Source organism: Grammomys surdaster, unplaced genomic scaffold, assembly GCF_004785775.1.
Source record: "Grammomys surdaster isolate TR1022 unplaced genomic scaffold, NIH_TR_1.0 123808, whole genome shotgun sequence".
Classification (NCBI taxonomy): Eukaryota; Metazoa; Chordata; class Mammalia; order Rodentia; family Muridae; genus Grammomys; species Grammomys surdaster.
In genome coordinates, this window is record NW_021618965.1 from 9,231 (window position 1) to 25,653 (window position 16,423).

General features: G+C 45.9%; 1 protein-coding gene across 1 annotated transcript; it reads left to right on the forward strand.

The window, feature by feature from the left end:
- Positions 1 to 6,077: 6,077 nt before the first annotated feature.
- LOC114636379 (alpha-N-acetylgalactosaminide alpha-2,6-sialyltransferase 1-like) lies at positions 6,078 to 16,262 on the forward strand (the record flags this gene model as incomplete). Its single annotated transcript, XM_028784502.1, has 5 exons — positions 6,078 to 6,193; positions 13,298 to 13,793; positions 15,138 to 15,306; positions 15,399 to 15,570; positions 16,124 to 16,262. Coding segments are annotated over exons 1-5 (1,092 nt in total), but the record flags the coding sequence as incomplete, so codon positions are not given.
- Between the last annotated feature and the right edge of the window lie 161 nt (positions 16,263 to 16,423).

The window sequence follows — 16,423 nt, forward strand, 5'->3', positions numbered from 1 at the left end:
TGTAAGGAAGGTCTTGACCAATTTATGTCTCCTAACAATGTTTGATAATCATTTAAAGTTTTCAGAGTATCTATTCTAATTTGTAACTTTTGAGATAGAATTCTCTTTTGTAATAATTCATGTCCTAAATATTGATATGGAAAATTCTCTTGAACCTTCTCAGGGGCAATAACCAACCCAATGGCTTGCAAGTCATTTTGCAGTTCAGCATAGGCCTCATAAAACTCTTTTTCTCCCCTAGCTCCAAGTAGAATATCATCCATAAAATGAATTATATACATGTATGGATGTCTTCTCCTTAATGGTTGAAGAGCAGTTGCCACATAGACTTGACACATGGTGGGACTATTAGCCATCCCTTGAGGCAGCACCACCCAATGATATCTATGGGATGGTTCCTTAAAGTTGACTGAGGGAATACTAAATGCAAAGCGTTCGCAATCCTGAGGATGCAAGGGTATGGTAAAGAAACAATCCTTCAAATCTATCACTAACATGTGCCAACTTTTTAGAATAGCAACTGGTATAGGTAATCCAAGTTGAGTAGCCCCCACTGGCATCATAGTTTTATTAATTTCCCTTAAATCTGGCAATAATCTCCATTTTCCTGATTTTTTCTTTCTTTTTTTTTTTTTTTATCTTTTGTTTTTTTTTTTTCGAGGCATGGTTTTTCTGTGTAGCCCTGGCTGTCCTGGAACTCACAGGGTAGTCCAGGCTGGCCTCGAACTCAGAAATCCGCCTGCCTCTGCCTCCCGAGTGCTGGGATTAAAGGCGTGCGCCACCACGGCCCGGCCTCCTGATTTTTTCTTAACAACAAATATAGGAGTATTCCAGGGGGATGTAGATGGGATGATATGTCCGGCCAAAAGTTGTTCTTGTACCAATAAATGAGCTGCCTCCAATTTTTCCTTAGATAAGGGCCACTGTTCAATCCACACGGGCTCGTTGGATGTCCATGTGATTGGTAATGGTTTAGGAGGCTCCACAGTGACCCTTAATATAAATTTCCTATTTCAGTTTTGTCTTTATGGTGTCTGACTATCTGACATCCTTCAGTCACACTATGGGGTCTTCCTTGTAAACATTTCCCTAATCCTTTCCCAGGAATATATCCTTGCTTTTTCATCATACCCTGAACTGGTTGGGTTCTGAGGACAGCTCCCATATAGTTAAGTACATCTCGACCCCATAAATTAATGGGGAGATGTTCCAAGACAAATGGTTGAAACCATCCCTCATGTCCTTCCTCATCTTGCCATTTTAAGATCTTACTACTCCTGAGGGGTGCAGCAGCTGTGCCCACTCCTTGTAAGGTGGAAGAGGACCTATCCAGGAGCCAGCTACTAGGCCAAGATGTTTGAGATATCACAGTTCTATCTGTACCAGTATCCAGAATTCCTTTCATAGGCTTTCCATCAACCCAAAGGGTAAAGGTAGGACGGTCCTTGAGGGTAGAAACCCAGCATGTTTAGTGGGTAACTGTGGCAAGAGAACTAGCTAAGCAATTCTATCTCCCTGGGAAATAACTACAACTCCCCTATCCACAGTAACCATAATTTAAATTTCTCTAGTAAAATCTGAGTCTATTACTCCTGGAAAGATCCTAATTCCCTTCAACAAGGCACTGCTACATCCTAGGAGAAGGCCTACACTCCCTGAAGGGATGGGGCCATACACTCCAGTACTTAATGCTTGAGGGTCCATTTGAGGTGTCAATACTGCTCTGGAGGAGGAATGGAGGGCTAATCTTGTGCTTCCTGGGGTACCTCTGACAAGGTCTTTGACATAAAGGGGTTGGTTTGAGGCACAAACCAAACTGGAATAGGGGTAATAGTGATATTTATGGCTCTGTACACTTCGGTTTGTGGGCCCTGGAGTGGGCCCTGCTGCCCATTCCCCGAAGCCAGGAGAGAGTGGCCATCAGCATCTGATTTTGACCTGCATTCATTATTCCAATGATGGCCTCTTCGGCATTGAGGGCACAAGCCAGGACCTGTAATCCCCTTGTTCCCTGTACAATCCCTCTTAAAATGTTCAGCTTGGCCACATCCAAAGCAAGTTTTATTCTTGCTAGATCCCTTTTGCACAGCAGCTGCGAGTATTTGTCCCATAATAAAATTTCCATCAATTTCCTTGCAAACTCAAATATAATCATCTAAGGTTTTTGATCTATGTGGTCTAATGGCTTCTCTACACCATTTATTGGCATTTTCAAAAGCTAACTGCTTTACTACTGGCATGGTAGTATCAGCATCCCCAAACAATTTTTCTGCTAACTGGAAGAGTTTATTCACAAATTCTTTGAAGGGCTCAGAGGTTCTATATCAGGTTCTTGTCAGCATGCACTTCGTGAACCATCTTGGATAGTTGACCTCCAGCTGCCTTATTAAGCAAGGCCTTCCAGGCTCTAACGGCCGCAGTGGCAATTTGGGCGTAAACAGCAGGATCATAATGAATCTGCTGATGGAGAGCAGCATATTGTCCTGATCCAGTTAGCACTTCCAGATTTCTCTGGGGCTGCCATGCCTGTGCATTTATGTTGTCAAGATAACACATTGCTCCTGATATTCTCCCCTCCACAGTAAATAGTCTCCCCCACTCAACGTCGCACGGCACAGTTGCTGCCAATCTCCTGGTGTTAAATTAAAGGTGCTATAGGACTCAAGAATTGCCAAAGTAATGGGTGCCAAGGCCCCATAGGAGGAAACTGCTTCTTTAAGGCTCTGTAATTTCTTAAAAGACAAAGGCACATGCTGCTTAAGCATTTGCCCGGGGTCATTGGAGTGAGGGACTTCCATTACAGGGTAAGCATAGTTGGAACCTGTTTTGGAAAAAATCACCCCCTTCTTAGGGATGGGCTCCACTACCCACCAATCCTTCAGGGAGCATTCATCATATGCTGGAGGAGCAGTGGCCTCTGGAGAGTCCATAAAAGGGATTTTACTAGGTGGTCACTCTCCTTTCCCATTCATCCCCTTTTGGACCTTGCATTTCTTTAATTTTTCTTTTAAATAAGCTATTTCCTTTTCTAAAGTTTCTTCCTCATCCTTAGAGCTGGAGCTATTCACCTCATACAAGGATTCCTTACCTGAATCATCCTGTGCCAATACTCGTAGAAAGGAACTCACAATTTCCATGGCGTGATCAAAGCTCACACTCACGTAGTGCTGCTTTCAGTTTGATCCCATGCCGCCTCTCCAATACGTTCCACTCTCTGCACCAGCCAGCCGGCTCCTTCCAGGAATGATCCTGTAAGATTCTCCTCTCTTTCCCAAACTCGGTGGGACCTCCACTTGAAAGCTCTGACACTGCCCACAGTACTGTGCTTGGGTGTAGATCTGGGGGATTAAAGGAATACTCAGACTCAGGTCATCTGTTGTGAGAGAATTTCAAAACTTTTACTGGGCAGATTCAATATATATACACCAAGCCAGGGAAGGAAAAATACAAACTCAGGAAAAAAACAGGAACTCAACTGGGGGGCAATAGGATGTCAAGTATAAATTCTCTTCCTGGGGCACCATGTATTAATCAGGATGTGAAAAAAGCAGGAATTCAACTTGGCGGGGGGCATAGGATACCAAGTGTAAATTCCCTTCCTGGGGCACCATGCCTTACTCAGGATGTTTTGATCCTAGAGGAACCGCAGAATGTTACTTTGTAGACAGCAGCATGAGGCTGAGCCAGGGCATAGCAGCCCTTCGGGGTCCTACATGTGTTATAAATATGAGAAAGAGTACAGCCATGGGCATCTGAAAGAGTCCAGAGCAGGGTGAAAAGTAGATTGAATACGATCAGTAAGCTGGACTTGGCCATGAGAGGAGAAAGAGAAGAAGAGAGTGAGAAAGGATGACAGAAAGAGTGCTGTATGGCTGGAGGACTGTGGAACATTGGAATGGGGAACAACCTGGAGAAAGAGTGGGATCAGGGCATGTCCAAACCCTGGAAATCTCATCCTGAGATATGCAGGAATAGGATCACTCCCCCATGCCCGGGGTCTGCATTCCAGGACATGTAGCCCTGCTCCCCGAACTTTGCCCCCCATAGGAGGTCACATAGCCTCAGAAACAAGTTAAACTTCCTCTCCCCTTAATAATGTCATGTCCCACAGCACCTGGAATTCCTCTTATTCAAGTGAGTCATCCCCAATATCCTGGCCTTGCCCAATGATGTACACTCACCCCAAAAGTCCCTACCCCCCTCTAAAGGTTTAAATAGCCTTTGTTTCCCCCATTAACCGAGCTGGCTCACTGAAGCTGTCTCCCAAGTTTCTTTTTTTCATTGCACTCAGAGATATCTGAGTTATCTCATCTCCTAGCTGTTCGAACCTTGCCTTCCCTTTCAGGATCAGCCAGTCTCTCACTATGGGTGAAGAAGTGGAGCCTTAAAGGCAAAGACCAGGGTAAAACAAAACAACCAAAACCCCCAAAATAAAGGAGAGAGGCAAGAGTGAGGTAGACTTCTCCTTAAGTGGGCAAAGGAGGAGAGCTGGCCCTGGTGGTACATGCTCAGGAGAGCTGGAGGAGTGAACAACCCAGTAACCACCCAGGGCCAGATCCAGGACTTAAGAGTTGGCTCACAACAACATCAACCACATCTGTGAACTGTGGAACATGTGGAAAAGGCCAGTCCTTCAGATCCAAAGCAGCAGGATCTCCAGGACACAGGGTAACAACAGGCTGTTTGAGAGGAGTCCTGTGAGGATCCAGTATTGGCAGTGTAGCAGAGTCCAGAGATCTCAAACCAGACCAATGGGTCATTGCAATGGACATTTGCATATAAAGCTGTTTGGGGAAAAGGGTGTGTGTGGACCACACTGTAGCTTCCATATCGAGATTTTGCTTGTTTTGTTTTGGGGGAGGTTAGGGTGGATATGGAAAGACAGGGAGGTGAGTGGGATTGGAGTGCATGAGTGAGATTCAGAAGGAATCAGTAAAAAGTTACGGGGGGGGGTGGAGAGAAAAAGAGAGAGAGAGAGAGAGAGAGAGAGAGAGAGACAGAGACAGAGACAGAGACAGAGGGAGAGAGCCAAAAGTTTAAGACAAAAGAGGACTATGTCTGAAATTTCAGGATTGTTGAGAAAGAGAAGCTGGTAAATAGTTAACACAGAAGCTAGAGAAATATAGTGTATCTCCACACTCTCAGCCCCTCACACTCCCTATCCCTCTAATCCACTCCCCCCTCCCCCCAACTTTTAGAAGTGCTCAGAAGAGCCAGTGAGCCAGCAGGGATGCTATAGCATATACTTGTGATACTTAGAGAGCCTGAGGCCAGCATGTACTTTGGCATGCTAATGGGCACCTCAGCTTGCCATTGGGTCTGACAGGTAAGAGGAGACTGTTTATTGAGATTGATGCTGGGTTAAGAGCGTGCCTACACGCTATGCACTGCATCTGCCCACCAGGACAAACAGGCAGGCAGATGGATTAGGGTCTCAATTTCAGGTGCCAGCATTTGAAGAAGTCTTCATTGAGGCTTGTTGTTCTTCTGTGCATGTGTCAGCTTCCGTATTGTCTGAGACAGGGCCCCTTCTTCACTGCATACACCAAGCTAGCTGGCCTGTGAGGTTCTTGGAGTCTTCTGTCTCCATCTCACATCCTGCCACAGAATCACTGGGTGTGCAGACATGTGCTACCATGACTGGCTTGGCACAGGGGCTGAGAAACTCACCATAGGTCCTCATGGTTGTGCAGCAAGTGTCTTACCCACCATGCCTTTCCCCCAGAACTCTATAGCCACCTATTTTGTGAAGCTGTCCATTGGCCCTGACAGCAAGTCTCAGACACACAGATTTCTGGTGATGTTCCAGTCACAATTTCTGAGAGGCTAAGAAATTTGACCCTAAATGGCAACTGTGCCTAGGGTCCCTCCCATGAGAAGTTAAACCTATAAGGACAGAAGGTCTCTCTCTCTCTTGAATGTCTGCCCTTCCTTTATATCTTCTGCTCTTTGGAACAGCTCAGTGCTACACTAAAGGGCGGGGCTTCCTCACCCTCACCTGAATGAGGAAGCAACCTAACTGTTGCTTCAAGAGGCTCGCTCTCATCATACGTGCTTTTAGGGACCAGCCATCCACCATGAAGAACTGCTGCGGAGGACTTTCCCAGAAGCAAGTTTTCCTGTTTCTGGCTGTGTTGACATTGATCTTTATTCTGCTCGCCATTGTTAAGGAACCAAGCACAAAGGATTTCCGGTAAGAAGATGCCAATTCTGTGATTCCCAAACAAGGCACCTGAGGGGAGGCCTGGGGAACTCTGAGCCACCTATGGGTTCCACGGGTGTTAAGGTCAGGAGTCTTATAAAGAATCTGAAAGGAGCTGGTGGTATTGACCAAGGTGCCGGGGATAGCAGGAGGATTGTACAAAAAGGCAAGCCAGAGTTGGAGGGGTGGGACGGGAAGCAGGCAGGAGCTGGGGACCCATGGACTGAGCCTGGAGAAGCCAGGCAGACACAGCACAAGGGAAGTTACCCCTAAGGGGCTAGTTAGTACTAGGGCAGCTGAAGTGCTGGCTCTTGCACACCACTCCCTGAGACTCAGAGCACATTCTTGGCTGTGGGCTTCCCATGTCTCAGAGACCTTCGAACCCTGAAAAGTGAGTCACAAAAGTCAAGGTTGCACATAGGTCGTGATAAGGCGAGCCTCGGAATCCGTGCCCCACGTGAGATCTCCACAAGAACTTCTAGACCATTTAGCACATCTCCAGCAGTGACGCTTTTTTACAGACGCAGTGAAAAAGCTTCTTTTTTTGCTTTATTGCTCTTGACATTTGAAAACAATATATTCATTCTCTAATAAGATGGAAAAAATATAGAAACGTTGGGTCTGACAGGGCCAAGTAGGTAGAACGCTTGCCCAGCATAAACAAAGTCTGATTCCTGATATCAAACTAGGATGATGGCACATCTCAACACTTGGGAGGCAGAGGCAAAAGAATCAGGAGTTCACATTCTGTGCCTTTCTTTTATTGTCATTGCATTGTGACTTGGGGGAAAAGTTGGTTTAACACTCCCCCCAAATATGAAAAACTTCCCCTATGTCTGCTGCTAATGTCTCAGTCCTTTGATTCATTAAACTTCAAGAATTTATTTAGAAGGTATTTATTTTTGCTTGTGGTATTGTTACAGCCTAATCATCTAAAACAACCCAAGCATGCACACGAGTCCAGCAAAGTAAGACCTTTATTTGAATTAGGCAGCAAAACCTGACCAGTCAGGGAGAACAGCACAGACTCAGAAGCTGACTGTATATTTGAAGGTTAATTTAGTAAGTATTTTTGCAGAGGGCAAAACTGTATTGTGTTCAGACAACTACTGTGATCAGGGCTGCAGAACAGATGCAGGAGATGAGCTGTGACTCCAGGCCAGAAAGGAACAAAGTTTTTAAGCTCCAAAACTACAATCATCTGTGCCATGTTTTCCCACCAATCAGGATTTAGGGATGGGGACTTCCTTTGGAACACGTCTTTGTGTTCCCATTATCCTGTTCCCATTGGTTGGGTTATTGAACTCTGGCAGGACAACCTGCCAAGCACTTATGTCTCAACTTGCCAACCAGGATGTACATTACCCATTTATATGAGTCTTTCTGCAAACACTATGTCAGTTACCCAGGGAGGTCTTGGGACTAAAACTTTATTTGAGCCCTACTCAAAATGGAGGTTTTCTTCAAAACAGCTTCAGTTTGGTTCCTTCTTACAGTAAAATGTGTTTGTGTCTGTTGGGACTCTAGGACAAAGTCTCTCTGTATATCCACGTCTTTCCTGGAATTTGCTATGCAGACCAGGCTAGCCTCAGACTCACAGAGATCTGCCAGCCTCTGCTTCCCAAGTACCAGGATTACAGGTCTATACACCTCTACCCAGCCATCTTGATCTTGACTGTCTATCTATCTATCTATCTATCTATCTATCTATCTATCTATCTCATTTGATAGATCTGTTTCAAGTGTGCATTTCAGATAAGAATGGCTGTCATAGTGTCAAGGCATACCTAGAGCAACACGGGGATATGGGAGTCGGTTGGAGGACTCCATGGATGCTAGAAAGAAGCTTCAAGTAGGAGTGGCCTCCAGCAGAATCACTCCAGGTCCCCATAACCAGTCAATGCCACATGCCCCTGAGCTAAGGGGTATGATAAAACAGCTAGGTGCCCATTGCTGTCTAGATACTTCTGAAGGCTGAATGTCAATGCAGCTGTCCATTGTGTAACACACTGAAAGAAAACAGAACTGTGTTGTTCTGTCCCGGGTCTTCATGGCCTAGGGAGCTGTGGGACAGGAGTCCTTCACCAGGAGTCATGAAGTGGAACACACACTTCCAGATATGTGTCTGTGGACAATGATGTTGTCAGAGCAGTGTGGGGGGTGGTGGTGGCAGGATCCTGAAAAGGACTCAGGGGTTCTGCAGAGTGGCAAGCTTTCCCCAGGAAAACTTCAGATTTTGACTGTTGAGGCTATGTCAGCAATAGTTCAGATATCTCACAAGGTGACTTAACCTCAGAGCAAGCAGGTTGTAAAGTATATAACATCAAGAAAGGCTTGGAGAAGGAGAAAGGGCTGGGTGGAGGTGTGGTTCAGAGGTAGAAAACTTGTCCAGTATCTATGAGGCCCTCAGTTTGATTCCAGCACTGGAACAGGGAAGAAGGGAGTGGATAGAAAGACTGATGGATGGATGGATGGATAGATAGATAGATAAATTGATAGATAGATAGACCTATAGACAGACGGATATATAAATTTATAGATAGACAGGTTGATAGATTTATAGATATATTAGATAGAAAGATAGATTTATAAATATAGCAGATAGTGTCAGAAGCCATAATAAAACAAGCTAATAACTACTGTGTGATTTTCCTGAGATAGTTTGCTTCAAATTAATCCACAACAGATTTGGTCTTATAAAGAAGGACCTAAGGGAACTTATTTTTTCAAAGATTTCTGCTATTTATATGTTTTTTCCTATTATTTTTTTTAAAGATTTATTTATTTTTATTGATATGAGTACACTGCAGCTGTCTTTAGACACACACTAGAAGAGTGCATCGGATCCCATTATAGATGGTTGTGAGCCACCATGTGGTTGCTGGGTATTGAACTCAGGACCTCTGGAAGAGCAGTCAGTGCTCTTAACTTCTGAGCCATCTCTCCAGCCCTTTCCTATTATTTTTAAACATATATAACAAACACTAGGTATCAGTCCACTCTTTTGAGCAGATCTCTGCAGATCTACGAAGGTGTACTGTCTTGTATTGATGCTATATAGACAAATAGATGACTCCTTAAGTCTTAATGATAGCCAGGCAGTGGTGGCACACACCTTTAATCCCAGCACTTGGGAAGCAGAGGCAGGCAGATTTCTGAGTTCAAGGCCAGCCTGGTCTACAGAGTGAGTTTCAGGACAGTCAGGGCTATACAAACAACCCTGTCTCAGAAAAAAAAAAAAGATTTAAAAAAAAAACCTCTTAATGATGATCCTATAAGAATTCCTAAAATTATATCAGTGATAATTAAGCTCTTTTATAGTGCAGCTGTTATTAGGTCCTTTTCTGATGTCAAAACTTCAATGAGAACTCTGTCAGTCTCTCATGTGTCACCTGTTAATTGCTCTTATATAGTAACCAGACTTTCTCCTACTCAGAGCACATTTCAAGAAGTTGTAAAACAATTAACCAAAGGTCATAAAAAGGGAACTAGCGATTTATTATAGGCGATAGGACAGAAGATACAATATTGCCTGGGTTTATCTATACAAATCTTCACTAATAACTTAGTTATTGTTTTCAACTTTCACTGAACCTTTGGAGCTGTGACAGGTGATAGGCATTTAGCCCAATCATAACTCCTAATGGATATCCATTCATATACTCTCCGTTTTAAACTTCTAATACAATTTATGATTTTATTTTTGTGTTAACATGTGATGAATTTTTTAACATGTGATCATGTATTCTGAAAGATGTATAAGAACTCAGGACAAAGAGAGGAAGAGAACAATTTTTTTCTCCCTTTCCCCACTTAGAATCCCCCCCTTTCCCAACTTAGAGGAATATTTCCCTTGCCCCTCTGAGGTTCCTTCTGAGTTCCCCTTCTTCTTAGATAGCATTAATAGGAAACATTTTTTTTCATAGGAAACTTTTTACAACTTAGTAATAAACACTCTAATCACTTCAAAAAGTGTCTCTTTTTCTTCCTGTGGCTTCTAACAGGCTGAAAATTAGAGCCCAACAGTTCCTGCTGAGATAGTACGAAGGGTATTTACTTTGTGTGTGTGTGTGGTTTTTTTGTTTGTTTTTCTGTTTTTTTTTTTTTTTTTTTTGCTTTTTTGTTTTTGTTTTTCAAGACAGGGCTTCTCTGTGTAGCCCTGGCTGTCCTGGAACTCACTATGTAGACCAGGCTGGCCTCAAGCTCAGAAATCCACCTGCCTCTGCCTCTCAAGTGCTGGGATTAAAGGCATGCATCACCGTGGCCCGGCTAAAGGCTATTTTCTTAATACTTTGCTGTTCCTAGGATGAGATGCTACATGCCAGAAACTGCAGTTCCTGGCCTCAGAGGATCACAGAGGGCAGGTCAGCTACAGTAGCATAGTAACTTAGATAAGTAAAATTTTTATTATTATACAGCAACCCTAAATATCTTGTAAGACAAAGTCTTACCCTCCACTGACAACACTCTTCCCCCTCCGCTGCCTCAAGAAAAATCAACAAGAAACAAGACCCCGATGGGGCTGTCCCCTAGCAAGATACATAGATGACAGATAGATAGATAGATAGATAGATAGATAGATAGATAGATGAATGATAGACTGAACATAGGCTGACACATAGTGTCTCACTATATAACCCAGGATAGCTTCAGGACCATTGATCCTCCTGCCTTAGCCTCCCAAGTGCTGGGATTATAGACATGTACCACCACTCAAAACTAGAACGAGTTTTAATCAGCTGAAGTGACTGTTACATGAAGCATGTTCAATACACTGCATATAATTAAGTTCCAAGTGATTGATAGAGGGACCATGGAGAGAGGTCTCTGGAAGAGAGAGAGTCTAGGAGGCTCTGTGGAAAGTTTCAAAGATGGTATGCAGTTGGTCGAGTGATCAGTAAATGGCCTGCAGAGAAGGAGGCGTCTATAGAGAAAGAGCTGACATGAACGATCCATCAGCATTCCTCAATGGGGAAGTCTCATGCACAATGGAGGGCTTCCCTGCTTGCCCAGGAGAAAGGTGGGGCCAGGGTATGGAGGCAAAGGACTCTTAGGGCAGAAAGGCAGCTTCAAGAAGGTGAGGGTGTGGACCATCCAGTGAGATAATCAAGGGCAAGGGGTGGAGAGATTGCCTAAGTAGTTACCTCTGGCAGAAAGTGCTGAAGGAGGAAGCTTCAGCCACTGAAGTCCAGGGAGGATCCAGGACAAGAAAGAAGTGAACTTCAAGAGATATTTTAAAGGAGTGGTGGGAGGAAGAGGGGGCACAAAGGTGACCACAGGTTTTACACTTGGAGGGGTCAAGGTGCTGCTACAGGGGCAGAATAACAAAAGGAGTAAAAACTAATAAAAACAGGATAGCAATGACAAGTGGAGTGGAGCAGCCATGACTTCAAGCACTGCGGTTGGTGGATCTGGAGTCTGAAGTCAGCCATCACCACTTAGAACCCTGACTCAAAAAGAAAGGCAAAGCTTTGGAGAAACTGGGGAGATGGCTCAGTTAGTCAAGTACTTGCCACACAAGCATGAGGATCTGAGTTCGATTCCAGCACTCATGTAAGAACCAGGCATGGTGGGGAGTGCTCAAAATCCCAGTGCTGGAGAGGAAGAGACAGATAGATTCTTGAGGATCATAGGCCAGCCAAGCTTACTTAGCAAGCTCTAAGCCAATGATAGACTCTGTCTCAAAATGCAAAGGGGAAGGTTTCTAAGGAAGACACCAGAGGCCAATCTCTAGTCTCCACATTTAGACACACATATAAGCATACTCACACACCTGAGCACATGCACACGTGTATACATGCACACACAACTACATTCACACATGAGCATAAGCACACACTTACATATGTGCACACACATGAACACATGCACACACATGACCACATGCACACACATGACCACATGCACACATGACCACATGCACACACATGACCACATGCACACATGACCACATGCACACACATGACCACATGCACACATGACCACATGCACACACGTGCATATGCACACTATGTCCATGTGCAAAAAGAGGTACACCTACACTGACACACACAGAGATGATTTAATAAAGTTTAAAATCCTGAAAGGGAGCTGTGAAAGGTCTACCTTGCTTTGTGAGGCTCATTGTGAAGGTGGCGACCCCCTCTTTTCTGACACATCAACTCAGAACTGGAGTCACTCTGTGTGTGACTTTGATCTTTACAACTGTGTAAGACGGAAGCTTACATAATTTTCAAGGGTGATGGGTATGAGGTCCATAAAGGTCAATAATGGTCCTACCCAACCTGGGGCCGCAAACCACAGAGACTGGGGCCTGGGGGCCATTTTACCCACTCTTTCTGACGAGCTCTCAAGAGGTACAAAGTCTAACAGAAGAGAGCAAGACATATAGGTGGAGTCTGAGGGACTTGTGTGTTTGTAAGTCTGCTGTTGTTATCAGTAACAAGGTTAAGCTGGTCAGTTGTTACAGAAGAAAGGAGGATAGTTTCAGCAAGTAAGGGGCATGCCAGAAGATCTTGGGGACAGGAGGATTTCTGTGGTGTCCAGAGGCCACTTCAGCAAGGAGGGATACTGCAGTCTAAGGAGACAACAAGCCAGGATCTACTTAGAAACATAAGACTCATGGGGGACTGAGCAGTCCTGAACCTAAGAACTACCGGATTTCTTAGATTTATTCTGTTTGTGTGTAAGACGTATGCAGATGGAAAAGTTATTGGTGCACAAACATGAGGACCTGAGTTCAAGTCTCAGCACCCACAGGTATGAGCCTGTAATCCCAGTGTTCAAAGGCAGAGGATCTGTGGGGTTTGGTTGGCCAACCAATCTACCCAAGTCAGTGAGCATCAGATTCAGTGAGAAACTCTGTGTCATAAAATAACGTGGAGGATAAGACAGGAAAGCATGTGGGTTTGCAGGCACCTGCATGCCTGTATTTGTGGTGTTTTGTTTTTTAATATAAAAGCTGAGGATTCAAACCCATGTGCTCATGCTTGCAGAGTAAGCGCTCTTACTCACTGAGCCATCTGCTCAGCCTGCTAATGATGTTTGTGGCGGGCTTATGTAACATCCAGCCTTTACCAAGTGTTCTCTGTCCAGGTACCATTTTATACAGAACAATGAATCAAGTCCACAAGAGATTCTACAAAAGGCCAAACCTCAAGGACCCATAATGACACTGCCACCCATAGTTCACAACAAGGAGACAACATCTGTCAGGACAAAGGAAGTGGACCTGAAGAAACAGAAGAGAAAGGCCGCCCGAGGAGAGGGGGAGGAGAAGAGGAACCTGGATCCCATAAGGCCAGCACCAGAGAATCCTCAGAGCAAGGCAGAGCCTGCTGCAAAGACACCTGTTCCAAAATGTCTGGACAACCTATCGATAGCTACTGGAGCACTGTCAACAAGGAAGCAACCGATGGCCACAGGATCTGTCCCAGCCAAGAAGAAAGTGGTCCAGGCCACCTCATCCCCTGCCTCTTTTCCACACCCCACCACACAAAAAAGCCAAATGCTGAAGGCCTCCAACTTCAAGTCTGAGCCTCGGTGGGATTTTGAGGAGGACTATAGCATGGATGTGGGCAGCCTACAGAAGGTGAGTCCAGAACTACACCATGATTCTGCACGCTACCACCAACCCAAGCAGCTCTTTCCTCCTGTGCTCAGCTTTCAGTCATAAGTTTGACCCTTCCTGTACTTGGCCTGATACTTGTTATTGACCCATCCTTCCTTCTTATAACTGCCTTAGCTAGGGAGGAGAAGGCAGGTCCAGAATCAAGGTCTGAACAACTCAGAAAGGTGAGGCTGCAAGAGATTTGTCTGGGAGTCCTTGAAGAAGGCCTGAGGCAGGTTAACCTTCTATAGGAAGGGAGTGTGCCCAGTTTTGGGGTCTAGAACATGGAAGTTAATGTTATCATGGAAGTAGCAGGCAAGAAGACACAGCCTAGAGCCCAGGTGCTCCCCTTCCAGGAACATTGCCATCCCTGGAAAGCCTACTCAGGAACCTTCACTATCCTCCAGGCTTTAGAAAAGCTGCACGCACTCAACCCCATGTCACCTCCCTAATCCTTCTCAGTCCTGCCTTGATGGAGATACTAAAAACCTCGTTGTGTATACACACAGGACAGGGCCATATCCAGACAGAACAGTGCATGCACATGTAGCTGTCAGAATTGCCAAGTGTAGCTGCTTAGGAGCTTAGGGGACCTGTTTTCTAAGACAAGGTGGATCAGGACATGGAGAGATAGGTAGTCAGACCCTGGGGTCCAGACTGAAAGACAGCATAGGGGGCAGGAACATTTGAACAGCACCCCCGAGGCCCAGCCTGTGTGTAATGGAGCCCACCCAGGCCCTGGCTGATGGTTTCCCGGGCCATCACATTACCTCACCTTTGTAGGGCAGATCTCACGCCCGGGTCGCGCTCGCGGGTGAGGCCTGGGTGTGGGCGCAGGCCGGAGCCCATGCGCCTGCGTGCAGATATCAGGGCAGTCTTGGGGATGGTGGAGAAAAAGGCTTTTCATCCCCTGTCCCGTGAGCTGGCACGCTGCAACAAGAGACACAGGACACAAGTCGCGGCTAACTAGAGTACAGAGAGCGTGGGGGCAGACGAACAACTTCTCTCCCTCCCCCTGCCCCGTGCAGACAGCAGACAGGGGCGCGCCAGCCTTGACTTACTCCAACGAAGAGCCCAAAATTTAAGAAACATGTGACGATTTAAAATATGTTGATTTATTAACAGATTACAGGCTTGGGTGGTGAATTATGAAATGCTCTCCCAAAACATGTCGGAAGGTGTTCACTTATATATTAGAAACGGAGGAGAAGGGCGGGGCCAGGGAAATCTTAAGGCAGAGATTTGTTCTCTCTGCCTTCTCTCTGGGCTCTGGGGAGTGTGGCCAAATTACCGTCCCACAACCTTTACATGTCTTCCTGAACATAGACCTGCCCCAACTCTGTGAAGATCAAGGCCTCCAAGTCACCATGGCTACAGAATCTCTTTCTGCCCAACATCACTCTGTTCCTAGACTCTGGACACTTCACCCAGAGCGAGTGGAGCCGTCTAGAGCACTTTGCACCGCCCTTTGGCTTCATGGAGCTCAATCAGTCCCGTGAGTCCTTACTTCAGGGCAAAGAGTGGCTGGCTTCCTGTCTTGGGTTGGTCTCCTTTCCGGGCTCTGAATGGAGCCATGGTCTGTTCCAGTGGTACAGAAGGTGCTGACCCGCTTCCCTCCGGTACTCCAGCAGCAGCTCCTCCTGGCAAGCCTCCCCACTGGGTACCTCACATGTATCACCTGTGCTGTAGTGGGCAATGGGGGCATCCTGAATGATTCTCGTATGGGCCAAGAGATAGACAGCCATGACTATGTTTTCCGGTATGTTCTCCCTCCATTGCCTGTAGAGATGGGCTCTCCTGGGAGACCTGATAAGTGTCCTGTGGTGGTTTGAATAGGAATGGCCCTTACAGACTCACCTAGGTGAATGCTTGGCCCATGAGGAGTGGCCTGGTTAAGAGGCGTGGTCTTGTTGGAGGAAGTCTGTCACTGTGGGGATAGGTTTGGAGGTCTATGCTCAAGCTCTGTCCAGTGTGGCACAGAGTCCCCTTCTGCTGTCTGTGGATCAAGATGTAGCAGTCTCAGCTCCTCCAGCACCATGCCTGCCTGTGATCCACATATTCCTCTCCATGATGATGACGGACTAAACCTCTCAAACTGTAAACCAGCCCCAATTAAATGTTTTCCTTTATAAGGGTTGGCATAGCGGTCACAGTGTCTCTTAACAGCTATAAAACCCTACCTAAGACATGTCCCCTACCTTATCTAGGAAATGGAGTGTGTCTACAACTCCTGCCAGGCTGCTTCATGTTTCTCACCCCCCTCCAAATGTCTCTCCTCCATTCTCGTCATCTGGTTTGATCTTTCTGTACAGACTGAGTGGAGCCGTTGTCAAAGGATATGAACAGGATGTGGGGACCCGCACATCCTTCTATGGCTTCACTGCCTTCTCCCTGGCCAAGTCTATCCTCAAATTGGGTAGTCGAGGTTTCCAGCATGTGCCTCTGGGGAAGGTGAGAAGAGAGGAATGGGCGTGCCCACACAGCCCCTGGATATGAGAGACCAATGAGTGCGTTTGGGCGTGGCTTCACAGTCCCTGGTCAGGGGAGAGATATGAGTGCCTTGTGTATGGATGGAACCTGGCTCCTCACAAGCTCTGTTCACATGAGGGCAA